Genomic DNA, 20,450 nt, shown 5'->3' with positions numbered 1-20,450 from the left:
GAAATCCCCTCAGGATTTATCCTGAGATCCTGTATCTCAGATTGTAGAACCTTTGTCAGTGTCAGCCATGTGGAGGAGTCACGGCCATTGCTTGGCCAATGTGCTCTCTGTGAAAGCCTGAGAGAATGTTTTCTTTCCACGTGACTCTCCTTAGGCACACTCTACATCATCGATCACTTTCCTCTTTGGCCCTATAATCTCCTTGATCAGAAAATTTGGGACACAGCTGAGTTACATGATATAACAGTACAAGTTCTCATATGTCCTCAAGATCATACAGCATGACCAGGTAGTAGGACAGTTTCAACAACCAATACATTGCATATTGTTGTCTTCATAGTGGTCATTTATAGTACAAGATGCAGACATGATATCCTGTCCAAACACTATAGTACAAATCTTTCTTCCCTTTGAATTAAGAGAAAGTAGCTGTATATCTATCCTAACTAATTTGTGTATACAGATACACATTGGTCCTTCATTTATACCCCCTTTTTTGTTTAGTTTTGTCTGAGAAGAGTATTCCATTGCTATTTAAATATTGTAGGTGTGTGAACTCAGCAAAATAATCCAATAAAGTCCAGTAGTCCATAATAGTCCTGGGTTATCTAGGCAATGTAAGAAGATGTTGACTTGAGCCTTTGACAGCTCAGCATGTTAACATGGCCTCACTCTTGATACCTCACTTCTATACTTTTCTGCTGGATGGTTAAGACCAAGATAAAGCAAGACTTATGTAACAAGAAATGTAGCTTTTGTCTATGATAAGGTCAGTCAAATCTCCTCAGGATTTACCCTGAAACCCTGTACAGCAGTTTGTAGATCCTTTGTCAGTGTCAGCCATGTGGATGAATCAAGGCCATTGCTTGACCAATTTGCTCTCTGTGAAAGCCTGAGAGAATGTTTTCTGTCCGGGTGACTCTACTTAGGCACACTCTACATCATCAATTTTCAACTGTGAAGCATAAGAGTCTTTAAGGTCTACACAGTGGTGACAAAAGTTAAAACTCAGCACCCAGTGAGCCCTGGGAGTCCCTAGACCTGATCCACTTACTACAGCTCGTGGCTTGAGGGAGAAGTCACTCATTTTGGAGAATAATGCTCCCCCTTCCACCCAAGCAGAAGAAGTGCAGGGGAAGTCAGCCTGAGCCTCAGGAACAGCGGGTCCAGAAGCCGCTGCACTAGAGGGAGGACACACTAGACAAGCAAGGCTTCGTCCCAGCAGAATGGTGAAGGAGCAGAGGCTGGTGCCAGGAAGAAGTACGCCATTTAAAAATCAGAAGCCCTCTAGACCAAAGCTGGCTGCTGCAGCCCAGAGCTTTGTTTGGCTTTGGCAGGAAGGTGAAGGAAGCAGGATCCAGTGGGCAAAGCCGGGTAAAGACCTGTCAGGCCTTAACCACTCAGGCTTCAATTTTTTGCCCTGTAGGTATCCAGTGTTGTCATAATGCACATTGCAGCCTGAAGCCTCCCTAGTAAACAACCTCCCTAGAGTCACATCTGTGCTGAGGGTGGGGCCAGGACCCTTAGGGTCACTCCCACCAGAAGGAGGAGCCCCTGGCAAGCAGGAGACTGTGATCTGTTAATTGTGCAGGAGATTAGCATTGTGGTGTACAAAATCACTTTTTAAATTTGTAATGTGCTGCTCAATCCCGGGCCTGCCATGCTGGCCCTGTCCCTGTGGCATGCTGAGATGGTGGATGGAGACTGGGTGTGGTGGCACGTGCCTGGAATCTAGGACTTGGGAGGCTGAAAGCAGGAGGATCGCTATGCATCCCATCTATATATTGAGACCCAGTAGACCCTATAGATCCTGCACTAAGTACATTTTTCAAAAAAATAAATCTGTAATGTGCTATACAATATAATAACATATACTTACAGTCTTATCTTTTGATATCTATTTATAATGTGGAATGATGAACTCAAGCTAGTTAATGAATCAGTCATCTCACATACATATCCCACTTTCTGTGCTAAAAATTTACATTGAAATGTTAGGTCAGCTTAGAAACATGTAGGGCTTTAGTATTTATCATGATCACCAATCTATTCAATAAATTATTAAATCTTATTTGTACTATCTAACCCAAACCTGGTACCTCTCTCTCTTTTTCTCTCTCTCTCCCTCTTTCCCTCCCTCCCTCTCTTCCCTCTTCCCTCTTCTTCCCTCTTCCCTCCTCTCTCTCTCTCTCTCTCTCTCTCTCTCTCTCTCTCTCCATGTTTCCAGAATTGAACATAGGGCTACACATGCTAGGCAAGAATTCTAACTCTAAGCTATATCCTGAGGCCCACTTTATTTTTTTTTTTTTAATTTTTGTATTTAGTACAGGGTCTACAAGGTCTCACTATGTCGATCTGACTCATAGTGATTCTCCTGTTTTCAGAATCCCAAGCACTGGGATTACAGGCGAGTGTCACCACACCCCGTCTCAATCACCATCATGCCACAGAGGTGGGGCTGGCACGGCACGTCGGGAATCGAACCCGGCCACTGAGCTCTGCCTAAGCAGGCGCTTTAGTCCATTGAGCTATCTGGCTGCCTCTTGAGGCCCATGTTTAAAAATTTATTTTGAGACAGAGTTTTGCTGAATTGCCCAGGCTGGCCTCAAACTCGTGATTCTCCTGCCTCAGGCTCCCAGGTACAGTAGCTGGGATTAGAGATGTGGCCCTCAGTTCCAGAGAAATGCTGTGCCCAGGGGTCAGTATCTCCTCTCTCCCTACTCAGCCTCCTTGCCCAGCCTCTGGTAGCCAGTATCCCATCTCTGCTGCTCTGAGTTCGCCTTTGAGATCCGCATCAAGTGAGGCCTGCAGTGTTTGTCTTTCTGTGTCTACTTGTGGATATCCTTTCCTCCCGGTGACACAGATGGCAGATGTCCCCCTTTGGAAGACCGAAAAGTATTTCATCATGCGAGTGTGCTGCACTTTCCCTACCCACTCATGGGTCATAAAGTCTCAAGTCAGTTTTGTCTCATGGCTGTTGAGAATAACACTGAAATGAATGTGAATGTGCAAATAATTTCCTTATTAACATTTGGGTTACTGAGTCACAGGAAATTCTACTTTGATGTTTATGAGGAACCTCCTCATAAATACAGCATTATTTTCTACAACGTCCACACTAATTTATATTTTCACCAACAGTCCTCAAATGATCCCTTATCTCCAAACTCTTCTTGATATATTTTTAATTTTTTTGCAATTATCTATTTTTTTGCATTTTTATTTTTTTTATTTTTATTTTTTCCCATAATTTTATTGACAGACAAATAGCAATGAGACAGTTTCAAACCAAACTGGTAGGACAGTTTCAATAATTAACACATTGCATACATTCTTCCTAGTGGTTCATTGCTGTACAAGATGCGGACTTGGCATCCTATTTACAAACACTATTCGAACAAATCCCTCTATTCATTAAGAGAATGTAACTGTATTCTTGATATTTTTTAAATGAGGAATTGAAGTCAGGACCTTGCGCTCACCAGGCAGGTGCTTTGCCACTAGCTGTATCCTCAGCCAGTATTTTGGCAATTTGGACAAAAGCTTTGCTAATGGCAGTGAGTGATGCCTTCTTGTAGTTTTAATTTGCATTTCTTTTGTTTGTTTGGTTTTTGGAGGAACAGGGTATTGAACTCAGGCCCTTGTGTTTGCCAGAGAAGCACTTATTCTACTGAGCCATCTGCCCAGCCCCTGCCCCTGCATTTCTTGATGATGAGTGGTTATAAGCATTTCATTATAAATTTCTTGGCCATTTGTACATCTTTTTTTGAGAAGTGTCTGTGTTTAAGTCCTTTTCTTGTTTTATTGAATTTTCTGGCTATTGAATATATCTATAGCATATTAGCCTTCTATCAGATATTTAGTTTGAGCTTGCTTTCTTGTAATGTGTAGGTTTTTCTCTGCACATAATTAATTGCTTTATTTGCTCCACAGGAGCTTTTTAACTCAACGTACTCTCATTTATGTTAGTAGCCTGTGCCTCTGTGGACATACCTAAGAAGCGTTTACTCAGTCCCACTTTGTGGAGTGTTTCCCTGTTTCCTTCTAGTTGTCCACAGTTTCAGAACTTCAGTGGAGATCTTGGATCCACCTTTGGTTGACTTTTGTACATGATCTCAGATAAAAATCTGACTTCATCCTTCTAGTCGTGAACAGCTTGTCTCCTCATCATTTTCGAAGACCCTGTCTCTTCTGCGTTTTGCATTCTTGTCATCTTTGTTAAAAATCAGCTGACCAAAGGAATAGGGTTTTATGGCTGCATTTTCTTGCCATTCACTTGTGCAGACTATCTCCTTTATTCTCCGTGTCATGCCATTTGGCTTGCTGTGGTTTTGTAACAGATTTGGACAACAGGTAGCGTGGCACAACCAGCATTGTTCTTTGTATTTGACATGTTGGTGGCTACTAGCATATGGGAGGAAAAAATTAACTTTAATGCTGGCTAAATTCTGAATGTAAGAAAAGTTACGACAGGACTGTCCGTAGCACTGTATGCATGGAGACTATGATGCAATGTGAAGCGTCAGCGTTGCAGAGCAAGGCTTCACGGGCACCACTGTTTGGGGCCAGTCTTGGCAGGCACCAACGCATTTCAGGAACAATGTCTGCTAGGCTCAGGCGGTTGGTCAGGCGGAAATCACTTATGCCCATCATCACACAAAACCGACTTAGAAAGCCTGAAAGATTTGCATGGCGTTTCTGAGGCTGCAGTCCTTGTACCTTAGTGGAATTCCCTCGTTTCTCTGCACCAAGCCAGCTTGTGACAGGCAGGTTCCCTTCTGCAGGCAGGCGCAGCTTTTGGGTGGAGGGATCCAATTATTCTGTGCAGCAGCTGTTGCACATAACGAGAATGCTTGAAAAGAGCTGTGCAGCGTCCTAATTACCTGTGGCAAGGCAAACATCTGTGTAAGAAAAGTAATGAAATTAATTCTAACGTCTGGCAATTGCATACATTAATTGACATTAATTAACGCCAAATTACAAGATGCTTCCTATGGAATGGCATTAGGCACCCACCAGAATTGAATATGGAAAGAGCTCATCATACTTAATGCTATTACAGCAAGCCCCTGGGGGAGCAGGAGTGATTGGTCCCTCCTTATGAACCGTAGCCAGTTCCTTTCTGTTTCCATTAGGAGGAGAAAAGGAACAAACTCAGAATACTTTGCCAGGCAGTCAGCTCAGAATTGATCATTTACCCTTCAGCTTGTAAATTTCACTTTGAGACACTCTGGGGCAACAGTGGCTTAGAGACTTCATCCATTGGCTTTTTAAAAAATGTCATTGAGTTGAACACTGTACCTTGTAGCTCTCAGCCCAGAAGCAGGGTTAGGCCCCAGTTCAGGCACCAAGAGCATCGAGGCAATTGGAGGAAGAAAGCGTGTGGAGAAGTTGGATGCAGCCCTTTGCACAGGGACCCAGTCCGCTTCAGCCCTCACCCGCCCCAGAAATACCCGATGAGGAGTTTTTGCACCACACGTCCAATTTTCTCACATTAGTGCCTTTTCATTCTTGTTGACATGTTGTGTGCATGTTTTATTCATTTGCAACTTGCAAAAAAGTAGGTCCTAACGCACCTAGTTTGGCAACCTACTTTTTAAGAAACTTTTATTTTGTAATACTCTAGATCGAAAAGTTACCTGGATGGTTTAGAGTACATGCCCTCAACCCAGTCTCATAGAGTGCTAACATTTTAAAAACCAACACTTTTTTTTCAAAACTAAGAAATGAACACTGATGCTGTATAATTGCTTAGTAACCTTGTTTTATAATGTAAAATTCATAAGGCAGTCCCTCCTGGAAGCAGAAATTTTAATAGGAAACCACAAATTGTATAGTTTAGCTATTCTCTTGTTGGCCATTTTGGTTTTTGTTAATTTTACTTTTTATTACCAAACAACACTCTGAAGAGTAACCAGGTGGCTAAATCTTTGTATCCAATCATGGTCTTCTTGGCGTTCTCAGAAGTGGACTTGAGACCAGATTTATATACTTTCAAGTATCTTGTCTTATATTGTCAAATTTCCACTTAAAATATCAATTCACAGGTGGTTTTCTGTTGTATGTAGGTATCTGTTGGTTCCCAGAAGACAAAATATACTTTCCTAACATTGACTCCATCTCACTGAGAGTTTTCCTGCAACTTAATGTAATGAAAATAAAATATAGTTGCAGTAGACCAAGGAAATCAAGACGCTATGCAGTACTGCCAGCTCTACAATGTCTCTTTCTTTCAACTGAGTTTACCTATAAAATCAGTTCATTTGTTAAATTCCATGGAGCTCTTAGGATTGAATACACTAGATTAATGTGAACATCTTCAGAATGTTTAACAGGAATACTCACAAAATTCATTTCCTATACTTCTTTGTTTTCCCCACTGCTCAGATTTATAATTCAGTATGGATAAGATACACTACTATGTTTGTTTGCATTTTACATCTATGAAGAGGAGATATAAGCCTTAAGAAAAAAACTATTAGATACTATTGAAAATGAAACAACTGTTTATTCACTAATGAGTCTTCATGATGTGTCAGCTCTATAAATTATAATGGAAGTTGCAATTGGAACCTCAATAACTCCTAATCAAAAGTCTTTGGCTTAATTTTCTTTAACTATTATTTTCCTTCATTATGTCCCATGAGAATCACAGAGGTAGAGTAGATCTGGACTTCATACAATCAGTAGCTCAAGGGTGCCATGGGGAAACAGATCGTTTCCCTAGGATTTCCACACTCCTTGTTGAGACTTCTCTATAAGACTGGCTTCTTCAGATAACAGGACACCTAGAGCAGGTCCAGAAATGGCCCTGAAATTCATATTGCACAGGCAGGAGGAAGGGGTCTCCTTTATCTCCTTGGTTTGCCTCCCACTTCTCACTTCCCAATTCTGGGGTTAAATGAACTCTTCTAAGTTAACCAAGGACAAGGAGACCAGGAAGATCCTGAGTGGGCTCGGGCGCCACAACATTGATGCATATGTTGTGCAACTCCTGTCACAAGGACAAAGAAATGGCCAATGGGCGTGGCTTTGTGTTTTTCAGCAAATAGTAAGAGTGGAGGCTGATCTCTTCTCCAACTATATTTCTCCTCAGCTAGACTAGTCCAGTTCAGTTTATTTCACCTTTTCAAGGACTTACAATGTGCTTCAAACTGATTTTATCATTGTGAAAGAGAAAGCAAGGATATTATCTGCAATATTAACCACAATGACAACATGTGGAGAAGTCTGAATTTCAAAACATCGAGAATTAGGCTGGAGAGCTAGCTGAGCGGCATAGGTGCTGGCCTGGCAAGCACAAGGTCCTGAATTCAACCTCTGGAACAACAACAACAACAACAACAACAAAATTAGCATTATATCGTTTGACTAATTATATCTTGTAGTTGATCTACTAGATAGATAGCTGATGTTGCTATAAATGAAGGAATCAAGAATCAGGAAGGTGAAATAATCCTCTGACCTCCGCAGCTGGTGAATGACCACATCAGAGCTTGAAGCTGGTTCTCATCATCACAGATCTTCCATGTTTCTATGATGTCAAATTAGTCTTTGAAAAAAAATAGAATTGCTTAAAAGCTGAAAAAGGTGTAGAGGAATGTGCAGTTGGAGGCAAAATTCTGCGTGTGATAGTAAGAACAATTCTGGGAAGAGATGAGACCCAGCAATCTTTGGTAGGGAGAAATCTCTGGAGTTATACCCTCAAATGAGACTATAGGAACGTCGACAGAGGAGGATGGAGTGTGAATAGTAAGCCCTTTTTTTTAACTTTGGGGATGGTTTGCCCTGGACAAGATGGCAGTGAGTACCTGGGAGCCATCCTGTGCCTACAGCAGGCAACAGGCAGGGGAAAGTTGTGAATCTGACCCTTCCTCGTCCCTCTGAGCAGGACCCACAAGGGCATCAGACTCGGCCACATGACGCCAGTGGCTGTGAGCCTCCGAGATGGTCCTGGTGGCCCACAGGCACAGCCGCTTTCTTATGTGCTGGTGCTGGTCCTGGGAAGCCCTACGCTGCTCATGTTCTCGAGGGAAGCCTTCAGGAGATCCTTGTATCCATCTCCACATACTACTGCCCACAGCCTGTACCTGAGACAAGAACCTCCTGCTGTGTGCCTTTGTGTTCACTGAGGCCTTAAAGCTCGAATTTCCTCAGACATTCACCATCAAAAACAATTGTGTAAACTTCTTTTTATTCAAAAACATATATTTCAGTAAAGTGGCCTATTCCAGAACACTTTTGTTTATTGTCTGTTGTCATCCAGGAGAGTTATTAAGTAACAAGACGTGACACTATAGCAAAGATAGATTGATAGATAGATAGACAGACAGACAGACAGGCAGACAGATAGACAGACAGATAGCTAGAATAGCTAAAATAACATAAATTAGCTACAGAAGAAAGATAAAATTGCTAATAAACCAATAAAAGAAAAGAAAAAAAGAAAGGCATCTGTCTTCATGGAGTGTTTTAATGGAAATTATGTTCTAATGAAAGTAGCACATAGAAATAAACCTTCAAGTAATTTTATAATTTTCTTAATTTCTGTGGAAGGAACTCACAGGATGTTGTAAACAGCACTATCGTTGATGATTGCGAAGCGAGCTGGAATCTCTAACCTTCTGTAGTAGCAGCCTGTGGGGAAAGCACTTCAGGCATACAGAATACAGATGGATGATTTCTAAGGCTGGCAGAGAGTTGGGCCAAGTTCCTGAACATAAAGTAAACAGAGTTGGAAACATGACAGGAAAGCCAGGGGAGGAGGAGCGGACAAGAGGCAGGAAGGTGATGCTGGGGTTGCCCTTCTTCCAAGCGTGGGGCAGCAGAAGCAGGCCTGAGCAAGGACTGACGTGCTGGGATTACAGAGTCCAGCACTTGTGTCTGGGAAGCAGTGCGACACACTTCAGCGGCAGAGATGGAGAGCGGCCATCGCTGCCCCGTGGGCAGCAGCTGGTGTACAGGTCCGGGTGAGATCCGGGGCCCCAGCGTACTCACCTGTGAAATGAAAACACAGTTTTGCACTCACAAATCCCTGTCTTGTGATTCAGATTTCTTTAGAAAAAAGCAAACAAACAAACAAACATAAACCCCATGCATCTGGCACAGTTCCACCCAGCGCAAATGGTTTAATGCTTGCCTGTATGTTTCTCTGTCCGTCAGTCCGGGTCAGAGCATGGAGGGAAAGGCTCCTAAAGAGAAATCCTAACTATGAAATCACAAGTGCTAGTGCCAGTTTTTGAAAATACTCGGTTTGGAAGAGAAAAATTAAAAGGGAATATTTAGTGTTCTATCCTGGCAAGATTTTGTGGGGGAATCAGGAGAGAGTGGCGTTGCTGGACAAGCAGTATCACAATGATCATCATTTTGACAATAATAATGAAGATAGTGTTCTATTTGAAAGATTTAAGGTTTCTTTACATACTTGGAGATAGTAAGAAAACTACAAAAACCTCCGCTCAAATGTTGGAGCCATCCTGTACACCCAACCCCGCTGTACTTTTCCAGATTCGCAGTATCTCACTTGCAGAATGCAGAACTGCACGGATGGCAACAAAAGTAAACCTTTCCCAGGCTACATCGACCCAGACTCCCTGATCGTCCAGGATGATTATGTGTTCGTTCAGGTAGGAAAGAGCCACTTCCACTGGTTGTCTCGAGAGCATGGGTGTTGTCTCTGTGCTTGTGACAGTCCCTGCCTGCTCCTGGGACCTGGAGTAAAGACAGGAGGGGAGGGTAGAAGGAGGGAGAAGAGGAGGGAGGGAGGGAGGGAAGGAGAGGAGGGCAGGGAGGGCGGGACAGAGGGAGGAATGGGGAGGCACAGAGTGAGGGAGGGGAGAGGGATGGAGGGAGAGAGGGAGAGACAGAGGGAGGAAGGGGAAGGGAGGGAGGGAAGGAGAAAGGGATGGATCGAGGGAAGGAGGAGGGATGGAGAAAGGTGGAATGGAGGGGAAAGGGAGACAGGGAGGGAGGAAAGAAGGAAGGGAGGGAAAAAGAAGGAAGTCAGGAAGGCAAGAAGGAAGGAAAGAAGGAAAAGAGTGAGGAAAGGTATTAGGGGTGTGGCAAGCATCGTTACTACCAGGACTTGACTTAGATTTGTCAGAAGGCTTCCACAGGACCTTATCGAGAGGCCATGCCCGCACTGCTTGGAATAGTAAGATGGTTCCTAGAATGGTGCTCAGCTCCCTCATTTGCTTTCCCAAGAAACTTCGGGTCATCAAAGAGACTGGATAAGGGAATGCCAGATAGCTCAGTGGACTAAAGTGCCTGCTTCCGCAAAGCCCAGGGGCCAGGTTCCATTCTTGGCATGCCGTGCCTGCCCCGCCCCCAGGGGGCGCTGAGACAATAACTGCGACTGGGTGTGGTGGCGTGCACTTGTAACCTCGGTGCTTGGGAGGCTGAAAACAGAAGGATCACTGCAAGTCTGATCTGTGTAGTGAGGCCCTGTAGGTCCTGTCCTAAATACATAAAAAAGAGAGACTGGGTAGACACGCTAATCTCTTCTTACTCAAGTTGCAGCATGCCACTCAGCCCCTCCCTGCCCTGCATACCAACTTAGAAGTAGAGGCGAGGCTGGGACTGAAGGCTGTGGTGCACCGCGCTCGGGAGGCCAAGGCCGAAGGAAGACACCGGGCTGTTGCCCCGGACCGAGCCTGAGGTGGCTTCAGCTGCACTGCCTGCCCACGCAGGGCGACCCTGAGCACTAGAGCAGGACGAGCAGAAGCGAGCTTGGCTTCCTTCTAGCAGTTGAGGAAAACCTGGACACTGCATTTCTGTATTCCATCATCACTTTCCATGCAGAGCAACACAGGCATAACTGCGAGGCAGCTGAAAAACACAACCAAGACACACTAGATGTTTGCATATGTATATCTGAAACTGTGATGCAGCACATTTAAAAATTCTGCTGATGAAGTAATTTAAAATATCTAGCACCAGCCTACATAATGTTTAAATTTTCACGAATGATCATACATTCCCACCATTTCCTCTCCTCGGGGAAACTAGTAAGGAACTCAAGGATAGCTTCCCCTGGCCTTCCAGTGGTTACATGCATTGGTTCTTCTTCGTGTGTGTGTGTGTGTGTGTGTGTGTGTGTGTGTGTAGTTTTAGTACAAGGTGTACAGGGTCTCACTATACAGATTGGACTTTTAGTGATCCTTCTGTTTTCAGCCTCTCAAGTATTGGGATTACAGGTGCTCGCCACCACGACGGGTCTCAATCTCCACCTCAGCACGCCCTGGGGGTTGGGCCGGCCCTGCAGGAGAACCCCAATCCCTGTGACTGCCTAAGCAGGCACTTTAGTCTGCTGAGCTGCCTGGCCAGGCCCGTGCATTGGTTCTGCCTGGGCATCTCTCAGTCGGGTCCTCTCCCAGGAGCTTTCCCTTGTTCCTACTAACAGTCTCTACCCCGCACAGAGGGTTTGCGGGAAACCCAGCTCTGCAAGATGCGTGCTGACCCTGGCGACATCTGAACTCCAGGCAGCTGCGTGGGTGCCCCGGGCTGCGGGCGGGAGGCTGACGGGGCTGTGGTGCTCCTGCGCGGCGCTTTTCTGAGTGGGGCCCAGAGCCTGCCTCGCTCGCGCTTCCTTACTCTGACGGCTTGTGTGTCCCACATAAAAAGGCCATTTTTCAGTTTTCCTCTAAAAGAGACTGGCTGAATTTCATCCCTGGCTTTGCACGCTCCACACTCCTGTGGGTGGGACGCGATCGCAGTAATCTGCGCGAGAGATGTGCGGCCAGGGTCGCGGGCCTGGCCGTGGGGCTGGCTCAGCGGCTGGGGACAGCTCAGCCCCGCTCCCCGAGGCTGCTATTCTGCGGGGGAGAAAAACACCTGAGCGGGTGTCCCGGCTCCCGAGCCACGGTGCAGGCGGAAGCGTGGCAGTTCTGCCACGTGGCTTCCTCTAGCGTGGCCTCTGCCCGGCGCCTCGGGGTGTAGGTGCCGTCCAGCAAGACGCCGCTCCGGGGCGCGCTCCCGGCCTGCCCTCGGCTGGAGGCCACTCCAACCGGGTGCTCACGCCCTCGCCCTTGCGTGCAGCTGACGTCCGGGGGAAGACCGCACTACTACGTGTCCTACCGCAGGAACGCCTTCGCCCAGATGAGGCTGCCCAAGTACGCGCTGCCCAAGGTAGGTCGGCGCGCCCCTGCCTCCTTGTCGCCAGACCCGCCCGTCTCGCTGCCCTCCCGTCTCCACCCTCCTCTCTCGTTCTCCTTTCCCTCCTTTCTCTTTCGTTCTCTTTCTGTAACTTTTGATATTACAGCATTTAAATCAATAATGCCTTCAATTTTGATTTTCAATAGTAAAAAAAAAAAAAAATTGTTGAGCAGTGTGTACTGACTTTCTACCAGTACAGAAAAGAAACGTGCTAGATCATATGATAGATGTGACCCAGTTCCACCTCGGGATATTGATGACGAATTTTTCTTTTTCTTTTTCTTTTTCTTTTTTTTTTTTTTTTTTTTTTTTTTTTGGTGGAACCTGGGATTGAACTCAGGTCCATAAGCTTAACAGGGAAACTCTTATTCCACCGCGCCATCTCCCCGGCCCGGTGACGACTTGTTTATTGAGGGTGCTGCGCGCACGTGCCTCCAATCTCCACTGTCTTACCCGGTGAGACAGACTTAGAAAGGCTGTCATCTTCGGAGTTCTGCTCTACAGCCAGCTTTCTTACGTTCGCCTTTGAAAATGGGGCGGAAGATGCTGCGCCAGGGCGGATGCGCGCAATCCCGGGAGACACGGAGCCTGCGTTGGCGCGCAGCGCCACCTGGTGGAGGTCTGCTCGCAGGGCGCCGCCGGCCGAGCTCTTGCAGCCTGCTGGTGCGTTGTAACTTTCTTAGTAAATCGTGGGCTAATCTCAGAGCAAGAGAGGCGGATGGGAGCGATCTGCAAGAAGATCGTTCTGCAGGTTTTGTTGAAGCTACAGCTCAGCTTTAGAATGTTCAAGCTGCATAAAGAACACAGACTTTTGAATCTTTCTGCATTTCTCTTTTGTTTCTATCCTTGACTTGTGGGGCTGTTTTGGTCCAGCTCTCGCCCGCTGCCTGGAAAGTTACAGCGGCAGCGGCACGAGGCACAGCAGGCCACCTCGCCTGGGAGAGCCGCCGGCGAGGACTGCTGGGCTTCTGGGCGGCTTTCGTTCCCGCAGCCACCGCTCTGCCCCTTACCCTAGCAGCCAAAGGGGCCGCAGTAGCCCTTCGGAGGCAACAATGAGCAGTAAAGCGCGCTGTTAACTCCGATGAGCCATGTCTGTGTTAGCAGTAATTACTATTTTCAGCTTCTCAGAGATTAACGACTGTGGTAACTGCCCAGAACCATATGTCTGTGTGGGCATACACATTTAAATGTTTCTTACTCTTGAGTTGGCCTAGTTATTATTTTTTCTAAAAAAAAGATAGGAACATGCATCATATACTAAGTGAATTATGTCTTAGATGGGAACTGGATGAGGTCTGTATGTAAACAGAAAACAGAATAGTCTTTAAATTACCCTTGATAATCTCTTAGGAAAGTTCCTGAGGAAAATGGACAAATTGCCTCAGTAAATAAAGCAGAGTTCCTTCCTTCTCCAGACTACTAAAATAAATTGTGATTTTTTATTTTTGCAAAAAACTCAAGTAGTTAGCATGCAAGATTTGCAGTATTAAAAATAGGAATTATGCTTAACACAGTGAGATGCACTGATTCAGGATGCAGGTGGAATTGAGACTGAACTGGGAGACAGCAGTTGAGTCCTTCACTGAATGCTGTCCCTTAGGTCAGCATACACTTTGAGCAGCATAAATCTCACCCAAGATAAAATGCCATTTGCTGCAGAACTGAGGCTGGAACTCTACCTTTCTAATACCAAAGCTAGTGATTATAAACCTTTATGCCTTTGACAGTACAATCACTTCTCTTGTTAGAATGTATCACACCTTGCCCTCCACAAATTTGATATACTATCAGCAACGTTGAGTGGAAACACCCTTTTGACCTAACAAGTCCCTGAAACAGAAGGGTAAAATCAAAGAGGCTTTTATGAACCCCTGCTGAAGATTCTGGAGAGATCTGGCATCACTGATTCACAGCCGTCACACCGATCAGCGCCGACAGTCGCCCTAGTGGCATCCAGCTAGTGTCAAAGGGGAAGTTTTGCTTCAAGCTAATATCAGCATCTGTTCCCAGCCCTCTGCTCTTGCAGAGGGCTGTGGTCTGTGATCCTGCCTCATGGGAGCTCTGGAGGTGTCTCAGTTACTCTTCTCTCATTTGCTGGGACGAATACCCAACACCCAAAATAAAGGAAGGAAAGGTTTATTTAGCTCACAGTTACTGGAGGTTTGAGTCCACACTCAGCTGGATCCAAGGCAGAAAGGCACGTGGCAGGGCCAGCAGTTCATGGCGGCGGCAAAGAGCAGAAAGCAAAAGGGAGGAGTAGCAGCAAAAATGGCAACAGAGAGCAAGTCTGTCTCCCTTCAGTTACAGTCAAGCTATCCTCCCCAGGCTGGGTATAGCACTTATACCCATAATCCCAGCAGTACCCAGACCCATAATCCCAGCCTTGGATAATCCATAATCCCATTGGATCATGAGTAAATCTCAAACTCTAGAAGCCCCCACCCAATGACTACACGAGGCTTTGTGGGGGGCAACTAGACACAAACCATAACCAAAGGTAGAATGCGGTCATCAATTTAGCTTGTTCCCACAAAACAGGGGTGCATATAGCAAATGAATGGATTATTTGGTCCAGGTGGCTGTTTACAACGTAAAGCAATGAGCGGCTTCATTGCAATCATTTTACACCTTCAGAGAGAAGCCCCAGCTTTAGGGGAGGGATCTGCAACAGGAGGCTCCTATTTTATGCTCCTCTGTCAGGGACAGGAGGGCTGCCCCTGAGAAGGAACAAAGAAGCCTTCCTGCCAACCAGAAGAATCGAGACGATCCAGCATTTTCATGCTCATTCTTTTTAATCATCTGCTCCCATTGTGTCCAGTTCTTGAAAGATCAGAGTTCCCTGTGCTGTGCTTTATTTTTTTAATTAATATCATAATATTGAGGTCACTATGCAGAAGCACACAGTCATCTTGTGAACGAGATAGAGTGAAAGATCTCCTACGTAGGAGCTGGGTAATAACTAGGAGCTCACGGAGAGCCACTCCAGTGAGATAAATGAGGCAATCCATATGAAAGTGCTGTGCGCATTTTGGAGGCCACATAGTCTATAAAAGCAAGGAAATGTTATTATTAGAATGGATCCAGCTGCCTTCGTGGGGGAAGATCGATGCGTGCCAGGATGCAGGTAGTATGAAGGCCGTTTCATTGGTGACAGAGGACCCAGGTGTGGACCTGGGTCTGCCACTAGCTTGTGCTGCAACCCTTGAACAGCTCTTTTATCAATTCTCCTTTGCCTTGATTTCAGATAAAGAGCCTAAATGCAAAATGATGTTTTCTCCGATGTATTAGAATAAAATGCCCTTATTGATATCCCAGAAAATGTCCATCCTGTGATCAAAGACGTGTGACAACACGACCTCCCTTCTGTGTCCTTTGCTAAAGATGAACTCATCGGGATGCTGAAGAGTCCTGACTGGTGACTGCCCTATCAGCCAGAAAAGTCTCTGACTCAGCATTAATTAACACATTCCACCAGAGTCCTTGATCCCTATTGTTAGTCTATCAAAACCCAATACTGGCAGGCCTCACACAACAAACTGTTTAAGTGCTCCAACAAAAGAGCTAGAACACTGTGTCCTGGTGTAAAATTATGTAATTCAGTAAAAGAGAAAGATGATATTTTCATGAAAGTACGATAGGATTTAGGCAAGAAGGACAAAGAAAGGTGGCATTTTAAAGGCCAGACTTGTCCATTCAAATATTTAAGATCAATGTCACTTTAAAAAAAAAAAAAATCTCTTCAGTGTAATTAGATTATATAAAGAAAGAGAGAGAGGGGAAAAAACCATTTTAGCCTATTTTTCAGTGACCAATTCTCTAAAGTAATCTAGATCAAAACACTCGATGCATCTGGGCTTTCAGTCAAAAATCTACAAAACAAATGTCATGCATGGTGAGTTAGAACAGCTAGCATAATCCAGTGTAGGGCTGTTTACTCAGACACCTTCTGTGAGGACCTCAGAAGCTAGCAAATGCAGAAATTACTGCAGAGGGCACCGAGGTGGGAAGTGGCTATCTGCTCTTGCCAGCTTAATTTTGAAAGTTTAACTTGAACTGGGGGATCGAATAGCATTCCACGGAAGGAGGAAAATATGGGTCAAGATCTGTTTGGCAATTCAGGCTGTTTGCTTGTTACTGGGAATCAAACTCAAGACTTTGTGCTTGCCAGGCAGATCCTTGGGTGGCTTCGCTATCCCTGGCCCTTTTGGATAGCTAAATGCTGGAGTGGAGGGTTTTTGTCTCTGTGTACAGCAAATAGAGAGCCTTAGAAGGTTTGCCTATCAGTGGAGAAAGGACCGGCTCCGCAGACAATTTTCACAGCTAATTCCCTCCATTGGAAAAAGAAAACACAGGAAAGAGCCTCCTTTTGTTGAGTGTATTAGCGAGGATTCTAACGTTTACAACACAGGAAAGGCAAATCAACCTTGCTTAATCAATAATGGGATTAGAAAGGCTCTCTTCACTGCAAATTGCCAAGTGTGGAGCAAAGCTAAGGGCCAGATGCTGTGTTTAGCACTTAATAGATGGTTTCATCTCCACCAGTCTGAGAGGCGCGTGCTGTTCCACCTCATTTGCAGGAAGGAATTCTAGACACACAATTTGTTCACATTTCTAAATTAGAGTCAAGAACTGAACTCAGGTTAAAGATGAGACATTTTGATTCCAAGTTTGGGAGAATCCTCCAGTACTAGGATAGTTGCCAAGGAACAGTGTCAGATCTCCTGATACTCTGTCAAGGACAGAACAAGGGCCACTGGTGACAATTTGAGTGGCTGGTATGCTGCACAGAGAACAGGCATCTTTGTCTGTTTTCCCTGTGCAAGTCTTCCTGACCTTGTTTTCAGCTTTGCTTTGGTTTTGGGTTGTTGTTGTGGCAGTGTTGAGGAAAGGATGCAGCTTTGAGGAAAGGATGAAACAGGGCCAGGAGTAGGGGCAGAGGTCTCCCAGAGGGAGATGCAAGGTCAGGCTGTGTTGGCCTTGCCCTGCAGGGTCTGAATGGAGGACAGGTGTGGAATCCCCACCTGAGGAATGGCCATGTTTCCACACGGTTCCCTGCAGAACCACTCAGAGGAAAGGTTTTGGTTATCAGCTCAAATGCCAACCGCCATGAATTAGTGCAGCGGGCGGCTCTGATGAGAGGGTTCTCCTGAGACGCTTGCGACTGGGCATGTGAACTTCAGGGCTGGGCTTCTCAAACTTTCACGTGCAGATTGTTCCTCTAGGAAACTGATCCCTTAAATGAACTCTGAGGTTGTGGTGTCGGTTTGCCGGACCCCGTGCCTCTGGCTCATGGGTCACAATGACAGATGCAGTGTTGGTCCATTTCCTCTTTGTCACTGAAGAGCTTTCTCACATTTGTCCCATGCAAGGCTTCTGAGCATGTACCCATGTTGGAGCTTGGCAGCTCTATCAAGTGACTGGCTCTGTAAAACCATGTATAGGTAGGGAAATGCTCTTCCAATTATCTGCTGGGCAAATTGCATTATAACTGAGCATCAGCATCCCTGGATCCTATGTTCTCATGACCTTGCTGCCTAACCCTCTAAGTGACAGAGAAAATGTGCTATGAAAAGTTAATTAATTAGGGACCAGGGATATAGCTCAGCTGTGAAAGCACCTGCCTGGCAAGCGCAGCATCCTCAATTCAATCCCTGGTACCGAACAAACACAAAAAACATAATTAATTATCGTTTGTCGCATGTGCCAAAGGCAGCTCTCTGTCCTCCATCAAAGCACCTCACCCTACTCAAGCCATACTCTGTGGTCCACATATGAAAGTCTCCTCCCCCCTCCCTGCCTTGTCTTTCTGAAGGACATGCACGTCATCAGCACAGATGAGAACCAAGTGTTTGCTGCGGTCCAGGAGTGGAACCAGAACGACACCTACAACCTCTACATCTCGGACACCCGTGGGGTCTACTTCACCCTGGCCTTGGAGAATGTGCAGAGCAGCAGAGGCCCCGAGGGCAACGTCATGATCGACCTCTATGAGGTATGGCACCAGGCTTGTTTGGCCCTGACTCACGGCATCGCCTGGACTGGCCAGCTAGGGTCCAGTGCTTGATTGATCACGTAATACCAGATCTACCCATGGCCTCATTCCTCGTGGGAGGTGGAAGGAATTACAAAACATTTTTATGATTTGACTTACAGTGTGCAACGCTCTCCGGGATTTTTCTTTAACCAAGTCCAGGGATAGAAAGCCCCGAGAACTTGCAGCATGTCTGGGGATGAAGTTAAATAGAGTTTTTGCACATTAGTGATCTTCATGTGAGATTTTGAAGTCGCTTTGAGGGGCAGAGTGTTTGTTTATAAAAAGTGCTGGGGCAGCTCGCTCTCATGTCTGAAGAAGGAAGGAAGGAGAGAGGGTTGTCCTGCCTGCCACCAAAGCACTTCCCATGGCTGTGAAGCCCTTTCTGACCATCCTTGCTACTGACCTTCTTCTTCCCGGGACGTGGTGCAACATGCATCCAATATGTTCCTTTTCCCCTATTTGGAAGACTACAGGAACAAACAACAAAGGTAGAGCCTACCAGACTTCCCTAGGAGAACAACAGCTCTTTGTTTCCCAAAATAAGCAAAATTCAAAATGAAAGCATGAAGCTGGACGAGTCAGCCTTCATGGCAAATACCAAGGATTTAATTGCCTTGAAAGTGCAGATAGGTACAAAGAAAGTCACTATTTGAGGGTGGATTTTTACCATTTTTCTATCTTACCTTGTACTTAAAAGATTTATAATGGATAATAATGAGCCATTTACAAATACCTTCAGGACCTGCAAAGTGCAGTCATGTACTTGTATTCTATTTGAAAAAAATATATAAAGTAGATTGAGATACCTGTAGTCATAATGATGGTATACTTTGGTTGAGGATAAATTCAAGGAGTCAAATGGCTGTTTGTATAACAAGAAGCAATTGAGCTTTATTCAGTATGAAAGAAATCAATTTTCCTTATTAAATTTTCCTTATTAAATTCAAGCCAATCACTGTAATTCTTCAGTATTTTCAAATTTCTGTCTCTTTCACAAGTTTGTGGGAATGTTCTCCTAGTATGTAAACTTCTGCATATGTGTCCAGGCAAATTAACCAAATGCAGGGCATCCCAGAACCCAAGAGAGTTCTAATGAGTTTGGGACCAAATAGCATAGAGAATAGCTGGTGTATATATATATATTTAGAAACATACACTGAAGGCTTTTTTATACTTTCACAAGTTTTCTTTGCTTTCTCTCCTGCCCATGCTTCAGATAAATATAGCTTCATACATCTCAGCTTCAAACTGAGCATGTATTCTGGAAAAATATTTATATATTCTGATGATTTAGTTTTAAATTCACTTTGGATAAAGTTTAGAGTATAGATTTTTGGATTCAAGTTGCCTGTGATTTTATCATCTCTGTGCAATTTGTGTTTGTCTCACACACAATCTTTGCCCCATAAGCCACTGTCTCTTTAGTTAAAATATGAACTGGATATGGCTAAAAGTAGTACTGCGCAGGATTTCTCTGAAGATGAATTCAGTTAGTCCTCCCAAAGCACGCCGAGCAATGTCCAAAATGCAGCCGTGCTCAACCCATCATGGCAGGGCAGTGGTGGCCCACGCACCTTGACCCCCCACAGAGCACTCTGCTTTCGTATCCTTAAAACTCTACCCACAGTATAGAAGCTTTCAAGACAACTTTTTGCGTTCCTATTTCTTCAGCACTGCAATTAGCATGCCGCATGACATTCTGTAACAGCATCCTGTTGTCCTCTTATAACAAATATAATTTCCCACCTTGCTTTCCTCACTTGCAAATGCCCAAACATGCAGTGTGTTTCGCCAGAATGCTGCGACTGCTCTTGGCTTGGTCGAGCCTGGGCCGCAGAAGTCTTCTCCAGGTGTCCAGTTGCTGTGACTCCCACGCTTCTGCCCTGGATTAGTTGTCCCATCTGCTTTCTGGTCTGATTTGCAGGTTGCTTTTTTCCGTCTTCCTGGTTATCCTTTCCTTTCTTTCAATTCAACTCACAATAAGTCCTCCAGATGAATTGTGTTTTGTGCCAAAAGTGGAGACCATTTTAATTGGTCCCTTGCTGGTGGGAAAGGTGGCAGATCTGGGCAGGGATGACTGTGGTTTCTTGTTATTTACAGCTCTGTTCACCAGTGACTTTCTGAATCCAAATCCTGGTATCAGGGATGGAATGAAAAGAATCAGAGTGACCTCTGAATGCGGCAAGCTTTTCTTTGTTAACCACGCGTTTCTCCCTTGTGTCTTTCTGGCTGTGGCTCTGTGGTGAAACTGCTGGCTCCCGTT

The 20,450-nt window shown here is 45.2% G+C and overlaps 1 protein-coding gene across 1 annotated transcript in view; it reads left to right on the top strand.

The window, feature by feature from the left end:
- Positions 1-20,450, top strand: part of Sorcs1 (sortilin related VPS10 domain containing receptor 1) — a 526,874-nt gene that overhangs the window by 410,414 nt on the left and 96,010 nt on the right. Inside the window, exons 7-9 of the mRNA XM_023715489.1 lie at positions 9,508-9,626; positions 12,037-12,126; positions 17,966-18,145. Of these exons, the coding sequence (XP_023571257.1) occupies positions 9,508-9,626; positions 12,037-12,126; positions 17,966-18,145 (389 nt within the window). The remainder of the gene's footprint in view (positions 1-9,507; positions 9,627-12,036; positions 12,127-17,965; positions 18,146-20,450) is intronic.

The sequence above is a fragment of the Octodon degus genome, unplaced genomic scaffold (genome assembly GCF_000260255.1).
Source record: "Octodon degus isolate 3935 unplaced genomic scaffold, OctDeg1.0 scaffold00042, whole genome shotgun sequence".
Classification (NCBI taxonomy): Eukaryota; Metazoa; Chordata; class Mammalia; order Rodentia; family Octodontidae; genus Octodon; species Octodon degus.
This window is presented reverse-complemented; position numbering and strand designations above follow the sequence as displayed.